Source organism: Thamnophis sirtalis, unplaced genomic scaffold (assembly GCF_051295495.1).
Source record: "Thamnophis sirtalis isolate CommonGarterSnake01/CBP01778 unplaced genomic scaffold, rThaSir2_p1.2 scaffold_9, whole genome shotgun sequence".
Taxonomy (NCBI): Eukaryota; Metazoa; Chordata; class Lepidosauria; order Squamata; family Natricidae; genus Thamnophis; species Thamnophis sirtalis.
This window is the reverse complement of record NW_028261389.1, coordinates 69,054,302-69,073,685: the sequence shown is the minus strand read 5'-3', so window position 1 is coordinate 69,073,685 and position 19,384 is coordinate 69,054,302. Positions and strand designations below refer to the sequence as shown.

Sequence of the window (19,384 nt, the reverse complement as noted above, 5' to 3'; positions counted from 1 at the left end):
ACTTTACCTTAAATCGAGTGATTATGCTCCTTTGAATTAAGCTTGTAATAAGAATTTTTGCTGCCTGCTCTTATTCCTCAAAGACTTTTTGATGATAAATACTTCCATTCATTGTAATTTTTTTTGTGTAAACTAGTCCTTTCTAGACCGAAAAGAGCCTTTTCACTCCACTACCCTGCCTTAAATAATAGAGCAGATTAGCATATGCATTTTGGTTTTATTACTCAAATGTTAATACCGACTTGGCAATTTATTCCTCCCACTGAAGTGTGTTGATTATTTCCTTTCCCACTGTTTCTCTAGTATTTGACACGGGCCTATGGTAAGCATTGCAGCTGCAAGAGGCAAACACAATGCTCTCTAAAGGGCTATGGGGCACAGAACTGCTAATATTGGGGCTTTGCATTCTGCTGCTTTTATCTTTTTTTTGGGGGGGGGCATTTCTGGCAATAGTTTTCCCACCCATCTAATATGCCATTCTGGCAATGATCATTTTTTGTTGTTGTTGAAAGAATGCTCTGCAACTATCCTTCAGTGAAAACCAAACAAACAAAAACATGCTGTTGGATTGCTTATCGGTGCAGTCAGGGATGGGCTTCAAAAAATTTAGCAAAGGGTTCTCTGCTCAGTTGCTGGGCGGGCGTGGCCATGGTGGGCGTGGCCTAGTCAGCCTCATGCATCATGGGGGGGGGGGATTTTTGCCCTCCCCAGGCTCCAGAGGCTTTCCTTGAGCCTCTAGTAAGGCGAAAATGGCTCCAGAGGCCCTCTGAAGGCTGAAAACAGGCCTGTTTCTGGCCTTCCAAAACTTCTGGTAGGCCCATTTTTTGCCCTCCCTGAGCCTCCACTCACACTCTGCACTTTCCTGCATCCAAAACGGGCTGCATGGGGACTCCTGGGAGGGGAGGGGTGGGCATGGCCAGCCAGGAGTGGGATTTGAGGGTTTCTGCGAACCCCCAGCAGCCCACCTCTGGGTGCAATCAATATAGCCTAAAGGAAGAAGTGACATCAATCTTGAGTGATGATGCCCTTAAATCAAGTCTGCTTCCAGGAGAGTACATGATAATCCCACAAAAGTAGGGGCATCACTTGGAAGTTATTTTTTCACCTCTAGCCTAAAGTTCTGGGATTCCCCACAGATGGTGTCCCATCTGTGTATTAACTAAGTCCAATCTTCCTGTTGCCACCAATTCACAGAAAGCCTGTTTCAGGATCATGTATCTTAGATGGATTTCCTATCTATTATGGTGGCTTGCACTTCTTGGATTTCGCAGTTCAAGAATGGTGCGCCTTGCCCAACTGGTTGAGTGTCTCCCAGTTAGCATTCATGCCAAAACCGGGGGGGGGGGGACACTAAAACTCATAGCTTCTTGGTTTCTAACCCAGCATCTTAGCCCCTAGACCAGTTTTTCTCAACCTCAGCCACAAAGATATGCAGACCTCAACTCCCAGAATTCCTCAGCCAGCATGGGGAATTCTAGGAATTGAAAACAGCACATCTTAAAGTGGCTGAAGTTAAGAAACATTGCCCTACACCATACTGGCTCTCAGTTTAATGAGTGTATCTTTGGATCCAGCCATTAGTCACTGAGATACTATAGGTACTTAAGTTTAGATTCAGTTCTTTTCGTTGTCCCTAGGATTTTGTCAGGTAATTAGGATTTAATAGCTGCCAGCTGATGAAAGGTTGTAAGCTGTAACAATGACTGTAAGATGATTAAATCAGGTGTCTATATATATAGGTGGCGTCCCTCTCTCTTGTCACGTATCTCATTTTCTCTCCTTGAGTCGGAGCTGAGTGGTAAGGAATTTATCTCCATGTGGATGTCTGAATATATAAACCACTATTAATTGTAGAGAAGCTCTGTGTGCTATGTGCTCTGTATTGCTCCTGGGTTTATAATAATAGTCACACTACTAAAACTCTTGACAGGTTATGGTTCCAGTCCAAAGAGAGGTTCAGAGTGACTAGAGAGCTTAGAGAGAGGAGTTAACGCAGTGTCAGCTTGCACCAGAGTAAGTGGTGATTTTTATCCAGCATCCAGTTCCAGGAGATATGCAAGACAGAAATTCAAAAGCTAAACAATCAGATTAAATGTATGCAAATAGATAATTGCTTATTTCCTAGTATTGTAGCTGAGCGCTAAGAAAAACAAAAACAAAAGCGCAGCCTTCAGCTGGCAGGCAAGAGATAAACATGACTGCCAGCGCTAGCTAGCCATGTTGCAGCCCTCAAACTGTATCAAAACTGATACTGCATTATTAACGATTCGTTTAGAAATAATACTTAGGAAACAAATCTTCAGTCTTATTTTTCCCTCTTCAGTTTAGGAATTAATATACACGAGAACAAGCTCTCATATTTTGATTTCCTAAGACTTATTGATGACCGCGCAGCATTCAGATACAAGAAAAAACACACGGTGCCCCCCATACCGCCCATCAGCTTCGTGCAACTCAGCATAGATGAAGCTATGGCTAAAATAAAACAGATGGTTACGGATTCTTCTGATTTGCTGTACAAGGTGAGTATTGTGCAATTGCTTCAATGCTCCCCATCCATGGCCACGTGGAGAAAGAGAAAATTTGGTGACCCAACTTGTGTTTCCAGGAGACTCCAGGGACATAGAAAATTGGGCCAGGGCAATGCATAAAAAGATTCCAGAAATGGTGCCAAGAAAGTGTGCCACGTTTCTGGTTTCTGTTGTATCTAAGGAAGTATGTCTATTTGGTTGGTTATTACCTTTAAAGCCCTACATGGCTTAGGACCAGCATACCTGCGAGACCGCCTACTGCCACATTCCTCCCAACGGCCGGTAACATCCCACAGAGTTGGCCTCCTTCAGATGCCATCAGCCAGACAATGTCGGCTGGCAGCTCCCCGGAGGAGAGCCTTCTCTGTGGCTGCCCCGACCCTTTGGAACGAACTACCGCCAGAAATCTGGACCTCATCCACTCTCATGGCCTTCAGAAAAGCTGTCAAGACCTGGCTTTTCCGGCAGGCCTGGGGCTGTTGACCTCATTGTTGAGGTCCAGCCCCGACTGAAATGAATGTATTTGTGTTGTTTTTAACTTGTCTTATTTTATTTTTATTTTATTTTATTTCCTTTCTTTCCCCTTTTGTAAGCCGCCTGGAGTCCTCCGGGATTGGGCGGCCTATAAATAAACTTAAACTTAAATTTAAACTTATTTCTCACCCTATCGCAGGATGGTACTGTTGTGGTCCGTTGGTGGCCAGTGAAGCTGGCAGGAAAGTTGGATAGTGAGGAGGTTGGGGAGGAACATGGGCCAGTCCTGGAGTCTGGGGAAGGCTCGGGACCAGGGCTCTGCGTCGGAGGCAGAGAGGGGGCCAGGGCCATCTGGGAGTTATGTGCTGCCTCCGGAGCCTCCAGAAGCTCTGGAGCGAGGCAAAGAAACAGGCTCCCCCCTGTTCCCAGTGGGTGTATGCTCAGAGCTGCCAGGAGGCAAGAACAGAAGGGACAACTCAGGAGTAAGGCTTGGAGGTGTGGCCCCTCCCATAGGACATAAAGGAGGAGCAAAGGCACGTGAGCCTTTGCAGGAAGCAACTTAGTTCGTTCTGTTTGGTTTAAATTCTGAAGCTCCTTTTTGACTCTTTGCTCCGTGTGGCCTTGCCAAACTAGTTGCCAGTTAAGTCTTTGGCAGTGTTTCAAGGAAGATAAAGGTGGGTGCTTATCAGCCTTATCCCAAAAGATTTTGGCAGCCTACTGTAGGACTCTTTTACAATTATTTGGGACTCATTATGGGGCTGTGAAGATAATCCACAGCCTTTGACATAAAAAGAGGGTTTTGAGGACTAAGCGTGTGCTTTTTACTGTATCACGAAGCCTAGGTCGGAACATGTACCTTCTCAGACATGAAACTCCCCACTTAATCCTGAACAAAAGGGATATTCATATCTGCTTTCCTTGGAGAAGACCACCCAGGGAGACAAGACCATACTATGAAAACTCACATTACTTCTAAACAGTTGTTAGAGTAATAACTTGAGCTCAAGGCCTAAATTTGTGGTGCTTCTGATGTTCTGATCCTGTTGAGCCATTTCACTGCCAAGCTTCCCAGTTTATGAAAATCGATTGGGGGTGGGGAAGAGAACTAGTTTCTAATTCAGATTGTTATCATGTTGAACCCAAAATTAAAACGTGGTGACGCAGAGCCATTTCTCTTAGTTCGGTGAAGGGATGCTGTGTGTTTTGCACTTGGTCATTAGTCAAGAAATGGATAGAACCTGTCTGGAAGAATCTGGAATATTTTCTTTCCTTTTGTTACAAGATGTCATAGAATCTGAAAACCATAAGACAAAGAATGCATTGATGCCCCATTAGAAGGCAGAAGCATAGTACTGTATTTTTCAGAGTATAAGACACACCCGAGTATAAGACACCAAGGTTTTGAAGAGGCTTTTGAAATTAAAAAAAGTTTTTGCACTGCAAACCTCCCCAAAACAGCCTGTTTTTTATGAAAATGGGCCCATTTCCTCCCCCAAAAGGCATGAATAGTGTTTAGGGGGCTTGCAGAGTGCTCCTGGGGGGGTGTGTGTGAGCCCCCCCAAAATGAGCAAAAACAGGCCCATTTTTTGCAAAAACAGGCCCATTTTTTGCAAAAACAGGCCCATTTTTTGACAAAAAAATGCATGCATAGCCTTTAGGAGGCTTATAGAGTACTCCTCGGGGCTGGGGGGGGGCAAAATTGAGCAGAAATTGGCCCGTTTTTCACTCATTTCTGCCCTCCCCAGCCCCCAGGAGCTCTCTGGAAGCCTCCTATAGGCTTTGCATGGCCATTTGGTGAAGGGGACGGGGTTTCAGGGGGCCAAAAATGCTGTATTCAGTGTATAAGACGCACCCAGATTTTCAGCCTCTTTTTTGAGGGAAAAAGGTGCGTCTTATACTTCAAAAAATAGGGTATATCAAACATAGTATATCAGCTACTTTATTAACATTGGCAATAGCACTTAGACTTATATATTGCTTCACAGTGCTTTACTGCCCTCTCTAAGCGGTTTACAAAGTCAGCATATTGCCCCCAGCAGTTTTTACAGTTTCCCCCCATCCTCTACTTAAGTCACTGGCATAGGAAGGCCTTGTCTGCCTGGATGGTCTGCAATAAAATCCCACAGCGATATCCCTTTTGTTCTTGTTTATTGTCATGCAGGATTGTTTATTTTTAAGCAACAGAACAATTCAGTAATTGGTTTAACACTGTAATATTTGTCTAAGTCCCCACCAGTGGTGGGTTGCTCGTCCCGTTCCAACCGGTATGGTTGGAACAGGGCTGGCGGCGTCCTTGTGCACATGCGCAGTTCACACATGCGTCTTAGTGCCTGCCCGATGCTCCAGCTGCTTGCGGAGAATCGCGCAGGCGCTGTATGTGCCATGCGCCTGCGTGGAAGAGCAGAAGCCTTCAAAGACTGGTAAGGAGCACAGGCGGGTGAGTGGGCCCTTCGCCGTTCCCGGAAGTTACTTACTTCTGGGTTCACCGACCAACTGGTTCGTGCAGACCGCCGCGGACCAGTTGAAACCCACCCCTGGTCCCCACGGTGTATATGTTGTATGTATATGGCTATTAGGGCCGTGCAGGTTTTCAAAGGGGACTTGCTTCAACCAAGATTCATTTAGAGGCCCTCAAATAGGGTATGGGGTTGTGTGGCATTCTCCTCCAGGCAAAGGTCTTCTTCAATAAGTTCCTCGCAAGGAGGTTGAAAAGTGGAAGCTGAAGTGGTGCCAGGCAAACCAGGCAGTTTCAACAATGCGGCTGTCTCATGCCAAAGGCCTTCCAGACTTGAGCACTTCAGCACATAGGAATCCTGCAGCATTGTGCCAGTTCTGCATGGCCTGAAACAGTGGTGGGATTCAAAAAAAATTTGCTACCAGTTCTGTGGGTGTGGCTTGGTGGGCATGGCATGGCTTGGTGGGCATGGCATGGCTTGGTGGGCATAGCATGGCTTGGTGGGTATAGCTTAGTGGGTGTGGCAGGGGAAGGATATATAAAATCTCCATTCTCTCCCCACTTCAGGGGAAGGTTACTGCAAAATCCCCATTTCTTCCGGGTCAGCTGGGACTCGGGAGTCAGAGAATAGATGGGGGCAGGGCCAGCCAGAGGTGGTATTTACCGGTTCTCTGAACTACTCACAATTTCTGCTACTATTCTCCAGGACTAGTCAGAACCTGCTGAATGACACCTCTGGCCTGAAAGCACTTCAGCCATTGTTGGGAGAGAAGGCTGAGGGAAGCTCCTGTAGCTTTGATGTGCCACACGCCATCGAGCAAATCATCTTGCTATTCCATTGGCACCCACAGGGCTGCATGTTAGAGTGGGTCCAAGCCACCCTTTCTGGTGAGAGAGAAGCTCTCTGAGGATGGGCTCCAAGACAATCCGAAAGCTCGGAAGACTAAACCTCTGGTCCTGGTGACCAACTCAGATTAGATCCTGCTACCTTAGTGTGGGACTCATATACTTGCCTTTATCCATGGACACAAGTTTCATTGTACAGGCCTATACACCTGCTTGGAGGCTAGTGCTCACAGACTGTTTGTTTGTTTGTTTAGTTATTTAGTTATTTAGTTATTTAGTTATTTAGTTATTTAGTTATTTAGTTATTTAGTTATTTAGTTATTTAGTTATTTAGTTATTTAGTTATTTAGTTAGTTATTTAGTTATTTAGTTATTTAGTTATTTAGTTATTTAGTTATTTAGTTATTTTATTTAGTTATTTTATTTAGTTATTTTATTTAGTTATTTTATTTAGTTATTTTATTTAGTTATTTTATTTAGTTATTTTATTTAGTTATTTTATTTAGTTATTTTATTTAGTTATTTTATTTAGTTATTTTATTTAGTTATTTAGTTAGTTAGTTAGTTAGTTAGTTAGTAAAAAATGTAAGAGATAGCAGATATAAGTAAACATGGCCATGAACACAGGAAATGAGTACAAATAAATGGGGACAGTAGGACAGGGACGGTAGGCACGCTGGTCCGCTTATGCACGCCCCCTTACAGACCTCTTAGAAAAGGGGTGAGGTCTACACTAGACAGTTTAGGGTTAACATTATGGGGGTTTGAGGATGTAACAACAGAGTCGGGTAGAGCATTCCAGGCACTGACCACTCTGTTGCTGAAGTTGTATTTTCTGCAATCGAGTTTGGAGCGGTTTACCTTGTTTTTTTTATCTGTTGTTTGCCTGTGTGTTATTGTGGTTGAAGCTGAAGTAGTCATTGACAGGTAGTTAATGTTAATCTAAATCAATGTGATGTCCAAATTGAATGGATAGAAATGTGTGCAGGAAAGTTCCCCAGCTGTTCTGCTGTTTGAAGCTCTCTCCATCTTTCAATGCCCAGTGCTCTCCGGCTGAGTGGGTTGCTATAGGCAACTGTTGTAAACAGCCACCGCCCCCTCCCACCAGGCGAAATAATCCTGCAGGGAGAAGAGGCTGTTAAGTCAGCTCATAAAGTGCTGGGATGAGAATTCACAGGGTTCTTTGCACGATTTGAGGTGTTGCATATTTGTTGAAGGAAAGAACAGGTTGCGTGCTCCCTCTTATTCGTAACATTCTGCATGAGCTTTTCTGCTAGAGGAATAAGATTGTCCCAAACCAGCTTATTTTTAGCTACTTCGCTTGTTTCTTCCCCACAGGCCTTCTCTGCTTTTGATAAGGACCATACTGGGACAGTTTCAACCCTTGAGTTTCGGCAGGTGCTGCACCATTTCTGCTTCACACTTTCAGAGAAGCAGTTTAGCCATCTTCTGAAACTGCAGCGACTTCGTGGCGAACACGCCATTGACTGGAAACATTTTCTGCAAAAATTCAACTTCCTCTCGGAGGTAAGAATGTCAGTCACTTCTACTGTACGTGGGAGGGAAGAGCAGTTGGAAGCAACTGGGGAGGAAACAGCTTTATTTTGCAATAGGGATGCATTGTTCATTTGAGAAATGAACAATGTTGGACTGTTTCCAAACGGCTTGAACTCACAAGGCCAGATCAAGAAGCAAAACTGATCCTTGCAAAAGCATTATTCCCCATTTATTCCCTATTGAATCTCCTCTGTTCAGCCTTTCCAATCCAAAGCACAAGGGGGGTGTCCTTAAATGTTATCACGCATTCCCGGGTTTAAATAAATGGGATGCAATTTGTCTGGATGGGAGGGGACTGATCCAGGTTACATTATCTGTATGTTTGAGTATGTTCAGGAGAAATCTTCCTATTAATGCATGTGGAGACCTATTCTTCCCCTGGACTATTTGGAGGACAAGTAGAAATTTATTCCCATCAAAGGGAAACCGGTCTCTGGACTTCTTCCCCATTCCAATCTCTTTAAAACAGGGATAATTGTTACTTATTTCATTCACTTGAGTGATTTCCTGCATACTGAAAGACTATACAACTTCTCACCCCCACCAAAGGCCATTCTACTTCTAAGCCTAGAAAACCTGAACATACTTACTATATGTAGTAGTGTTTAGTATATTTAGTAGTAGCATATACTACTAAAACTCTTGCAATTGTTTGATCATTTGTAACCTTCAATTGAGCGAAATTGTATCAGAGAGGGAAACCATGTTTGAATCAACGTACGTCAGATGGGCTAACTTACATCTCAAATCAGGGACCCTTGACTCCTGTGGGATGGAAATTTGGCAATGTTATTTGATCAGTGATGTTATGCCTCTGCGCTGCCACAGTCAGCCATGCTCATGTGATTGACATTTCCAACATTCTCTCCCAAGAAAAGCCAGCAGGATGTTGCTCCCACTGATTTTTGCCCACCTATGGTCATTCTGAGGGACATGGTGGCTCAGTGGCTAAAATGCTGAGCTTGTCGATCAGAAAGGTCGACAGTTCAAATCCCTAGCGCCGCATAACGGAGTGAGCTCCCATTACTTGTCCCAGCTTCTTCTGCCAATCTAGCAGTTCGAAAGCATGCAAAAATGTAAATAGACAAATAGGAACCACCTTTGGTGGGAAAGTAACAGTGTTCCGTGCGCCTTCAGCGTTTAGTCATGCCGGCCACATGACCACGGAGAGGTCTTTGGACAACGCTGGCTCTTGGGCTTTGAAACGGAGATGAGCACCGCCCCCTAGAGTCGGGAACGACTAGCACAAATGTGCAAGGGGAACCTTTACCTTTACCTTATGGTCATTCTATTTCACTAATTAGGTAGGCAAATATCTTTGAAACAACAACCCAACAGTTGTCAAGTTTCCATTAATGGAGTGGTTTTTTTAAAAAAAATTATAAGTTTTAGCTCTATTTCTTTCCTAATTACATGAGAAATTAACCCTACACAGGCTAGCACTCAGACATCCTTTCAGAATTCTTCATCTAAGGGAAGAGTAACTTTCCCACCACTTCTGAATTACACCACGAACCTCAAGAAATGTTCTGTACATTAAAGCAAAACCAATAAACGAATAAAAACTCTTTGCTTCCTATACTTGTAGAAATCAGCTGTTCTTTCATCTGACAAATATGCTACCTGAGGCTACTACAGTATAGCTTATTTTGGCTGATCCTAAAAAACTATCAAGGACTGGAGGGGGAAGTCAAGGAAACATCCCAGAATAACACAAGGGCAACTTCTTTATTACCCTGTTTTCCCAAAAATAAGACCTCCCTGCATAATAAGCTCAATCAGGCTTTTGAGCGCATGCGCTAAAATAAGCCCTCCCTGAAAATATTGCAACACAGCAGCAACCCTGAGGTGACCACGCTCGCTGCCTCTTGCACCTCAAAAATAATAAGACTTCCCCAAAAATAAGGCTGAACGCTTATTTCGGGCTTTTGAGCGCATGCGCTAAAATAATCTCTTCCCCCCCAAATAAGCCGTCCCCGAGAATATTGCAATATTGAGGTGACCACGCTCACCACCCCCTGCACCTCAAAAATAATAAGACCTCCCCGAAAATATGGCCGAATGCTGACTTCAAGCTTTTGAGCGTATGCGCTAAGATAAGCCCTCCCCCAAAATATTGCAACACTGCAGCAGCCATGAGATGACCACACTCGCTGCTTCTTGCACCTCAAAAATAATAAGACTTCCCTGAAAATAAGGCCGAGCACTTATTTCGGGGGGAGTAGGGGGTAGAAAGAAAATAAGACCCTGTCTTATTTTGGGGGAAACATAGTATTGCTACATGGGGATATCCAGTTGGTTACAAGGAGCCCAACTCTCCTTGAGTGATTTTAAAAAAAAAGTTATTTATACTTTTTTCTTTAACGTCCATAGGTAGTTGGTGAACAGTGTATTGTCCTTGAGTGAATTTTTAATAAAGCTCCCTAAACATTTGGAACATGATAAAGTAATTTCAAGTAATTCATGACAAAGGTTATAATGATTAAGCTTTATGGCCAAGGTTCACATGTCAGAACAAAACTGACTAGATCAAGTAGATTTCATCCAGACTAGAGATTCTACTTCCTTCTAATACCAACCATTTTGCCCGAAGCTGATATTGCTGAAAGCCATAAGATCTGGAAAGGATTCTGTTCAGGAAGGCATAAAGCAGTCTTCCTGGGGTATATCAGAGGTGGTATTTAGCAGGTTCTGACCACTTCTGGAGAACTGGTAGCGGAAATTTTGAGTAGTTCGGAGAACTGGTAAATACCACCTCTGACTGGCCCCGCCCCCATCTATTCTCTGCCTCCTGAGTCCCAGCTGATTGGGAGGAAATGGGGATTTTGCAGTATCCTTCTCCTGGAGTGGGGTGGGAATGGAGATTTTACAGTATGCTTCCCCTGCCACGCCCACCAAGCCATGCCACACCCACCAAGCCATGCCATGCCCACAGAAACGGTAGTAAAACTTTTTTGAATCCCACCACTATCCTAGTATACTGTATATGACTTTTTTTCAGCTTAATGATCCAGAATTCAGCCAAATCCAAACAGAATGTACTTATTTGAATTTTTATTTATTTATTAACAAGGCTTATTGGCTGCTTCAGTCTACTGATTTTGAGCAGCAAAGAATTTCCCAAATACATAATTTGGGACTAAAAACAAAGAAGTATATAATCAATTTTTTTTAAAAAAATAAAACATACATCGCAGTGACACATATGAAACAGGGAATTACATTCAGTGCAATAAAAGGAAGTTCATCATCTCCAGGGTGATTCTTAAATAATATTTTAATGAAAAGTCTGTTGCCTAACAGAAGAGGGAAAGAATAGCCCTTTTCGGCTTTTAATATGATTATTCAGACATTTTTGCTGTTGATCTGATTTGGGAGAACTTGGTAGAATTGAGTTATGGGGAGGATGAAATAAATATTCTGGTTCCATAGCCATTAACAGGAATTAGCATAAATAACAAAAGCTCTTATTGAATAGGAGAGAGTGCTATCTTGTCAGCAGAAAACATCTCCTTTTAGGGTGGGGGGAAGCATACTAAGGACAGAGCTATGCTAAAATGCCTTTCTGGCACGTTCACTTCCTACCTACAGAGCAACACATTTTAAAAACAACATCTAAAAATTTAGTGGCGCAATTCCACGTGGAAAATATCCTGCTATCTACCTTGCTGCCTCATTGGAATGAATCTGCTTGATGTCCTGCTCTTGTCACAGTCCTGGTTGAGGACAATTTTCTTACCCTCTGTTCCCACCATGAAAATACAGGCAGTCCTCGACTTGCAACAGTTCATTTAGTGACGTTCAACCTTAGAACAGCACTGAAAAAAGTGACGTCTGACCATTTTTCACACTTTATGACCATTGCCGCATCGCCATGATCATGTGATCAACATTTCAATGCTTGGCAACTGAGTCACATTTATGACGTGTCCTGGGGGGGTCACAGGATTCCCTTTTTGCAACCTTCTGACAAGCAAAGTTAAGGGGAAAGCCAGATTCACTTAGCAACTTAATTTAATAAGTGCAGTAATTCACTTAACAGTTGTGGCAAGAAAGTTTGTAAAATGCGGCAAAACTCACTTAACAACTTTCTCACTTAGCAATATAAATTTGGGGCTCAGTTGTGGTCATAAGTCAAGGACTACCTTGGGACACAGCAACGGTCATATGTATGAACCAGTTGCCATCCCCATCACCCTCATGCCTTTTATTTTCTTTTTAAATGCTCAGCATTATTTTCCATTAGCTTCCATTTTGTATGAGGCTCAATCGGAGGATGACTTGCAAAAGCACAGAGTATTTTCTGTCTACCTATAATATCTGTGCAAAGTGGTCAAATTAGATTGCGTATTAATTAGAGTTTTAATGTCATGGTGCTTTTGAATTCATTTTGGTTTTAATTACTTCCAAAGTGTTTCTAGTATATTTGCACTTTTTACATGTATTTACTTTTCAAGCAAGGTGTGAAGTTACCAAAGGAAGCTAGACACAGGCGTCTTTTTAACACGACAGGGAACCATATAATGATTGGATATTAGCGTGGCCAAGGCTCAAAAATCTCTTGGAAATAAGAGAACTATAAAATGAGGGTTCAATCTAGCTTGAATTAATTAAATAATTGGTTGGGAGCAGTGGTGGGATTCAAATAATTTAACAACCGGTTCTCTGCCTTAATGATTTCTTCCAACAACCAGTTCACCAAACTTGCTCGGAAAGTTAACAACCGGTTCTCCCGAAGTGGTGCGAACTGGCTGACTCCCACCACTGGTTGGGAGATCTTGGATTTCTAGCCAGGAAAAGGCAGTGCAAGTCCACCATCAGCTGTTGGATTGCTATGGCCATTTTGGCCCATTTGGTTCCTGTAAAGATGAAATGAAATATACTCTTGTCTTGAGAAAAATGGGATATAAAGCAGTGGTGGGTTTCAAAAATTTTTCGAACCTACTCTGTGGGTGTGGCCTCCTTTGTGGGAGTGGCTTGCTGGCCATGTGACCTGGTGGGAGTGGCTTGCTGGCCATGTGTTTTCTTTCTTTTTTTCTTTCTTTCTTTCTTTCTTTCTTTCTTTCTTTCTTTCTTTCTTTCTCTCTCTCTCTCTCTCTCTCTCTCTCTCTCCTTCCTTTTGTCTCTCTGTCCCTTTTTCCTTTTTTTTTAATCTCTCACTTTTTCTTTTTTTCTTTTTTTCTTTCTTCCTTTCTTTCTCTTTCTCTCTTTGTGTGAGTCTGTCTGTCTCTCTGTCTATCTGTCTGTCTGTCTGTGTATGTCAGTGGTGGGTTTCAAAAATTTTGGAACCTCTTCTGTAGGTGTGGCCTGCTTTCCGGGTCCACTGGTGGAACCTCTTCTAACCGGTTCGGTAGATTTGATGAATCGGTTCTACCGAACTGATGCGAACTGGCAGGAACCCACCTCTGATATAAAGTTAACCTGTACATTTTTCATAATTCCTAACGCATTCTTCTTCAATTTGATGTTTTATAAGTCATGCCTAGCAAACCTCAGGCATTGATCCCACTGGCTTGGAATTATGGGTATTGTAACCCAACAAACAACAAAAAGGGACTTTTTATTTTCTGCTACCACAGAACTGACATTGTGGAGTTCCCTAAAATGCCGGGGAACTTTGCTGCAGTATCTCTAAGCTTCAATGGTAAGCAAATTCTGATTCTTCATTCAATTCTCCTAATTCCTAAAAGTTCCCCCCCCCCCACTGAATTTGAACCTTTCCACACAAGATAATAACTTGCAAAGAATTGGTTGTGCCCTTCAAGAAGGCAGAACCAGCCAAAACTTCCTTCCTCAGCAGTGGGGCAGACACTGGAAGAGGATAAGAATGGTGATGCTGCTATCAATTCTTTTTAGCATTTTGAAGCATACATTTCTAAATTTAAAAGAATAATCCATGGGGGAAATCCATTTATGCATAGGGACTGATTTTGCAAATACTGTATTCACTTCAGAAGAATACGACCTTGAACTGAAAAGTAACATCATCTGAAAAAAGATTAGGTAGAATCTAGTCTGACTTTTGGGGGGTATATTTTTGATGCAGTCCCATTTAAAGGGGAAAACCAAAACTTCCTTTTAAATAAATACAGAGAAAATACAATACTTCAAGAAATATATTTAACTCAATAACCTGGGTGACTGTCTAAGAACATGAGAGTGACCCTGCTGGATCCAGGCAGAAACCTCTTACAGATTAACAGAGTTGGAAGGGACCTTATAGGTCATCTAGTCCAACCCTCCCACCCCGCTCAAGCAGGAGACCCTACACCATTTCTGACAAATGGCAGTCCAATCTCTTCTTCAAAACCTCCAGTGATGAAGCTCCCACAACTTCTGAAGGCAACTTCTGTTCCATGGGTTGATTGTTCTCAGTGTCAGAAAGTTCCTCCTTATTTCTAGGTTGAATCTCTCCTTGGTCAGTTTCCATCCCTTATTCCTTTTCTGGCCTTCAGGTGCTTTGGAAAATAGCTTGACCCCTTCCTCTGTGTGTCGGCTCCTCAAATATTGGAATATTGCTATCATGTCTCCCCTGGTCCTTCTCTTCACTAGACTAGACATGTCCAGTTCCTGCAAAGTGTCAACATCTTTTTTATAGTGTGGTGACCAAAACTGAATGCAGTACTCTAGGTGTGCTCTTACTAAGGCTTTATAGCGTGGTATTAGTACCTCACTTGGTCTTGATTGTATCTGTCTGTTAATGCAATTTAGGATTGCATTGGCTTTTTTGGCTGCCGCTGCACACTATTAGCTTATATTTAGCTGGTTGTCCACTAAAACTCCAAGATCCTTCTCACAGTCACTGCTATTAAGCCTGGTCTCACCCATTTGTATGTGTCCTTTTGGTTTTTCTTACCTAAGTATAGGACTTTACTTTTCTCTACATTGAATTTCATTTTGTTAGATAGGGCCCAGTGTTCAAGTCTGTCAAGATCAGTGGTGGGTTTCAAAAATTGTTTGAACCTACTCTGTGGGTGTGGCCTCCTTTGTGGGAGTGGCTTGCCACCCATGTGACCTGATGGGAGTGGCTTGTTGCCCATGTGACCAGATATGAAGATGCCGACGGCACCTGTCAGAACCACCTTAAATTACCTCACACACAGCACTGGCATGCATAAGAATATGATGTAAACTTGTTTTTTAAAAGGCATCTTTGGTTTGCGTTAAAACAACTTCAACACACGCAATGTTCTGATTGCACCACAAACGCAGGAGTCATCCTTACCTTTCACAGAGGCACTGAGTTTTATAAATATGAGCATGATAGTGTAGAATAATCATATCCAAGGACCAGTGGTGGGTTTCAAAAAAATTTGGAGCCTCTTCTGTAGGTGTGGCCTGCTTTCCGGGTCCACTGGTGGAACCTCTTCTAACCGGTTCGGTAGATTTGACAAACCGGTTCTACCGAATAGATGCGAACTGGTAGGAACCCACCTCTGGTCAAGATCCAGATGGATCTTGAGCCTATCTTCTAGGGTGTTAGCTATTCCTGCCTGCTTAGTATCATCTGCAAATTAATCCATCATATTTTATTTTTGCAATACCAAATCAGGTGCTTTGCTGGGCTTGCTTGAAAGAGATGGACACATTCCTTGTCTCCAGGGACTTGTCCTCTTGCAACTGGGATTTTGCCCCAAAATTGGAAATAACACTAGGGCTCAGTTCATTTAGTGACCATTCGAAGTTACAACGGAATAAATGACTTATGACCATTTTTTCACACTTATGACTTATGTGGTATCCCCAGGGTCATGTGATTTACCAGCTTGACAACTGGTTCATATTTAAGACGGTTGCAGTGTCCCAGGGTCATGTGATCATCTTTTGCAACCTTCCGATCAGTCAATGGGGAACCCAGATTCACTTAACAGCCGTGCTACTAATTTAACAACTGCAGTGAGTCACTTAACAACCATGGCAAGAAGAGTCATAAAATGGAGCAAAACTCACTTAACAAATTTCTCAGCCCCATCAATTCTGGGCTCAATTCTTGTAAGTCAAGGACTACCAGTATTTAAAGTATTAAAAATTAAAACTGATGTATTTGCTGCTGGTTCTGCATCTCATCATTATTTGATAGGGTTTTAATAATGTATTATTTTTTTAGGCTGGCAAATAATTTCGTTGCAGACTCCTGAGAGGGTCTTAGAGGACTCCCAGAAACAGCAGGAGAGCCCATGTGCACACGTTCCCACATGCACGAACAGTGGGCAAGCATGTGCATGCACGCTCCATGCGTGTGAACAGCGGGCACGTGTGATGCCACTTGCACAAACGGAGCTGTGTGTGTGTGTGTGCTTACCAGTCACTTGTGCCAAACGATCCTCCCTCCCCCCCGCTGCCCTCCATTGGTCTGCAAAGCCAGGAAGGTTGGGGAACTGTGTCCTAGGCAACTCTTTAAGAAACACTGCTCTAATCCAGTGCAGAAGCTCACCATTTCCACCTCCCCTCTCTATGGCCATCCAGGATCCAGCTAAACATGTCCCCATGAAGAAGAGTCTGTCATTTCCCAAAAGACTCTGCTAATTGTTGGATCGTAGTTATGATTTAGACAGCAGGTACAGTGTAATAGTGAAGGCATCAGACTAGAAACTGGGAGACCCTGAGTTCTAGTCCTGCCTTAGGCATCAAGCCACCTGGGTAATCTTGAGCCAGTGACTTTCTCTCGGCCCCCTAGGAAGGGGGCCGTAGCAAGCTATTCCCAAAAAACCTTGCCAAGAAAACTACAGTCAGTCTCCGAGAACCAAACACGATCGAAAGGAAGAGATGAAAAGCAGTGATTTATTGGTTGGATGGTTCTCCCCGCCCTTCCCCCCCTCCACCCCCAAAATACTCCCTTCCCCATTTTAGTCACATATCATGGCTTCATGGAGCCTAAACTGATGTCTACCAGCCAACTCTTTTAAACCAGTTGACAGAATATTCACTTTCCAGAATTCCAGAGCAGTTGAAAGAGGGAATGGTGTGGGGATAAATCAGATCTGGTAGTCAAAAGGTAAGACTTATTTGAAATTAAAGATCTCAGGAAACCGGATAAACGCCAATAACTGGGAAAAAAAACAGACTTTCGGAGAGGTATCCTTACCATGAACACGGATGTAATTTGAAAGATGATTGTAATACTCCTGGTGTGTACACATACACAGGCCCAAGGCTAAGCTTTGCTCCTTGGTTTATCTAGACCAGTGTTTCTCAACCTGGGCGACCTTAAGTCCTATGGACTTCAACTCCCAGAATTCCCCAGCCAGCTATGCTGGCTGGGGGGTTCTGGGAGTTGGAAGTCCACAGGACTTAAGGTTGCCAAGGTTGAGAAACACTGATCTAGACCCAAAATGTATACTGCATACCTGTGAGGTCAGCCATCTTGAGATGAGTCCACTGAGCCACAGAATTGGTTTTATATGCACGTCATAGAACAGAAGTTGTATACTACCTTATATACCAATATAGCTTTGGGCAGTATATTGAATTAAAATCCCAATAAAATATAAAGCTTTAAAACACATACCTGACGAACCAGAAGATGCATAGAGGGTGCAGTCAAGGAACTCAATTCATCCCTCAAATGCTGAGGCAAATAAAAACCTTTTTAATAAGTGCCTAAATTGTGGCACAGTTGATTTCTGGGAGGAAAAGGTATTCCCAAGAGTTTTGTATCATAACAAAAATCCTCCTCCTCCATGTCTAAGGACTCCTTAAAGCAGTGTTGCTCAACTTCAGCATGGTCAGTAAAGGTATGTTATAATAATACGACAACATTGTTAGCAATAGCAGTTATTATATACAGCTTCATAGGGCTTTCAGCCCTCTCTAAGCAGTTTACAGGGTCAGCATATCGCCCCCACAGTCTGGGTCCTCATTTTACCCACCTCGGAAGGATGGAAGGCTGAGTCAACTTTGAGCCGGTGAGATTTGAACCGCCGAACTGCAACGAGCAGTCAGCTGAAGTGGCCTGCAATACTGCACTCTAACCACTGTGCCACCTTGGCTCTTATTGTTTCCATCCCATGAGTGACATGGTATACATGTGGTTTCTGAACATTTTGTACCCAGATCTATACATTGAAAGTATCCAAGTTTCATCAGGGTAAAGACTTTCTCTTTCCCAGGATTTAGTACAAATAAAACCAAGTACAGGTTTATATTACAGGTCTCTAAAAAGCTACACACAACAGGCACCACATAAATACCACACACAGAGTAGCCGAAAGCACACACACTGCTAGAGAGAAGTTACCAGAGGATGGGCTCCAACGGAGTCCAACAGCTCCGAAGACTAAACATTTGGTCCCGTATAGGATGTCGAGTCATTGGAGTTCATATACTATATATGTGTATGAAGATTTTATTCAGTGCTTGAAATGGGCCACAACAGTTGTGTTCCTACCAAGCCTTCTTTTTTCTATTTCCAAATTCGGCAGGTCTTCCTGCATGTATGATTATTATGTAAGTGGGCGAGAACTGCGCAGTAAGCTTGTTTTATTGTTTTGACTGACTTTATCTGGGAATTTTCTAAACACTTGGTCAAATTCCTTCCTTTGTATTATTCCCTCCTTTAAATCTACTGCGTGGATGGGCATTACCATGGATCTAAGTAAGTAACTAAGTTTATTATGGTCTTAGACCAGGATAAATCATGACTATTTCCCTTTTTTTTTTCCTGACCCAGCTTGGAGAAAGGCTGAGTGAAATTACCTTTGAAGAATTCAATTTCCCAGAATTTTCCTTATGCTCAAAAGTTGGGTGTGTTTTAAGGCAAATAGTAACCTTGCTTCATAGTTTAAATACAGGTGTGCCCCCCCCTTATTCTTGACCTCTTGTCCTTTCCCCTGGCATTTCCTGATATACCGTCAATAAAATCATATGGTACATAGAGTCCAAGTTGGCCTTGGTGACACTACTGGGGGCAGGATTCCTGCATGATCTTTAAGAGGCATTGGATCCCTTTGAAATTACTTTCTCTTATACATTCTAACCAGGCAGAAAGAGAGCAGACTCGATTTGCTTGCCGGGATCTATCCAATCAAGAGGTTTTGGCCCGCATACAGGAGGTAGTGAGCGCCCGCTTCCAAGCCATTGAACAGGAGTTTAAAAACGCGGATAGCACAAAAACAAATCTCGTGCCTAAAGAGGTCTTCAGAGATATCTGTAACCGACGGTTCTTGCTTCTAACTGATGAACAGGTGAGCAAAGTGGGAATTTATTTCCTTAGGATTCATTCCGCTCTCTCCCGGACAGAAAAATACTCAGCTAGGAAATATTGATATGGCCATGCCAAGGTAATACTTTGTTTTACCTGTATAAATAATGCATCTTCCCTTCTTTCAGTGCCTAGGAGAATCGCTTTTATGCAACTCAATACAGAAGTGATGAGTGGAAATGTTACAACATAGGTGTATATTCTTTCACGTTAAAAAAAATGTTCTCCTCCTTAAAAGTGATAGCTGGTTTAACCCCTTGTGTGCAAAACTACTTGATTCTTATATACATTTTTATTAAAAGTTTTACAAAGAACCTAAAA

At 42.8% G+C, this 19,384-nt stretch overlaps 1 protein-coding gene across 1 annotated transcript in view; it reads left to right on the top strand.

Moving 5' to 3' along the window:
• Positions 1-19,384, top strand: part of EFCAB6 (EF-hand calcium binding domain 6) — a 132,338-nt gene that overhangs the window by 95,513 nt on the left and 17,441 nt on the right. Inside the window, exons 24-26 of the mRNA XM_087722207.1 lie at positions 2,324-2,522; positions 7,645-7,833; positions 18,843-19,046. Coding sequence (XP_087578333.1) covers positions 2,324-2,522; positions 7,645-7,833; positions 18,843-19,046 — 592 coding nt within the window. The remainder of the gene's footprint in view (positions 1-2,323; positions 2,523-7,644; positions 7,834-18,842; positions 19,047-19,384) is intronic.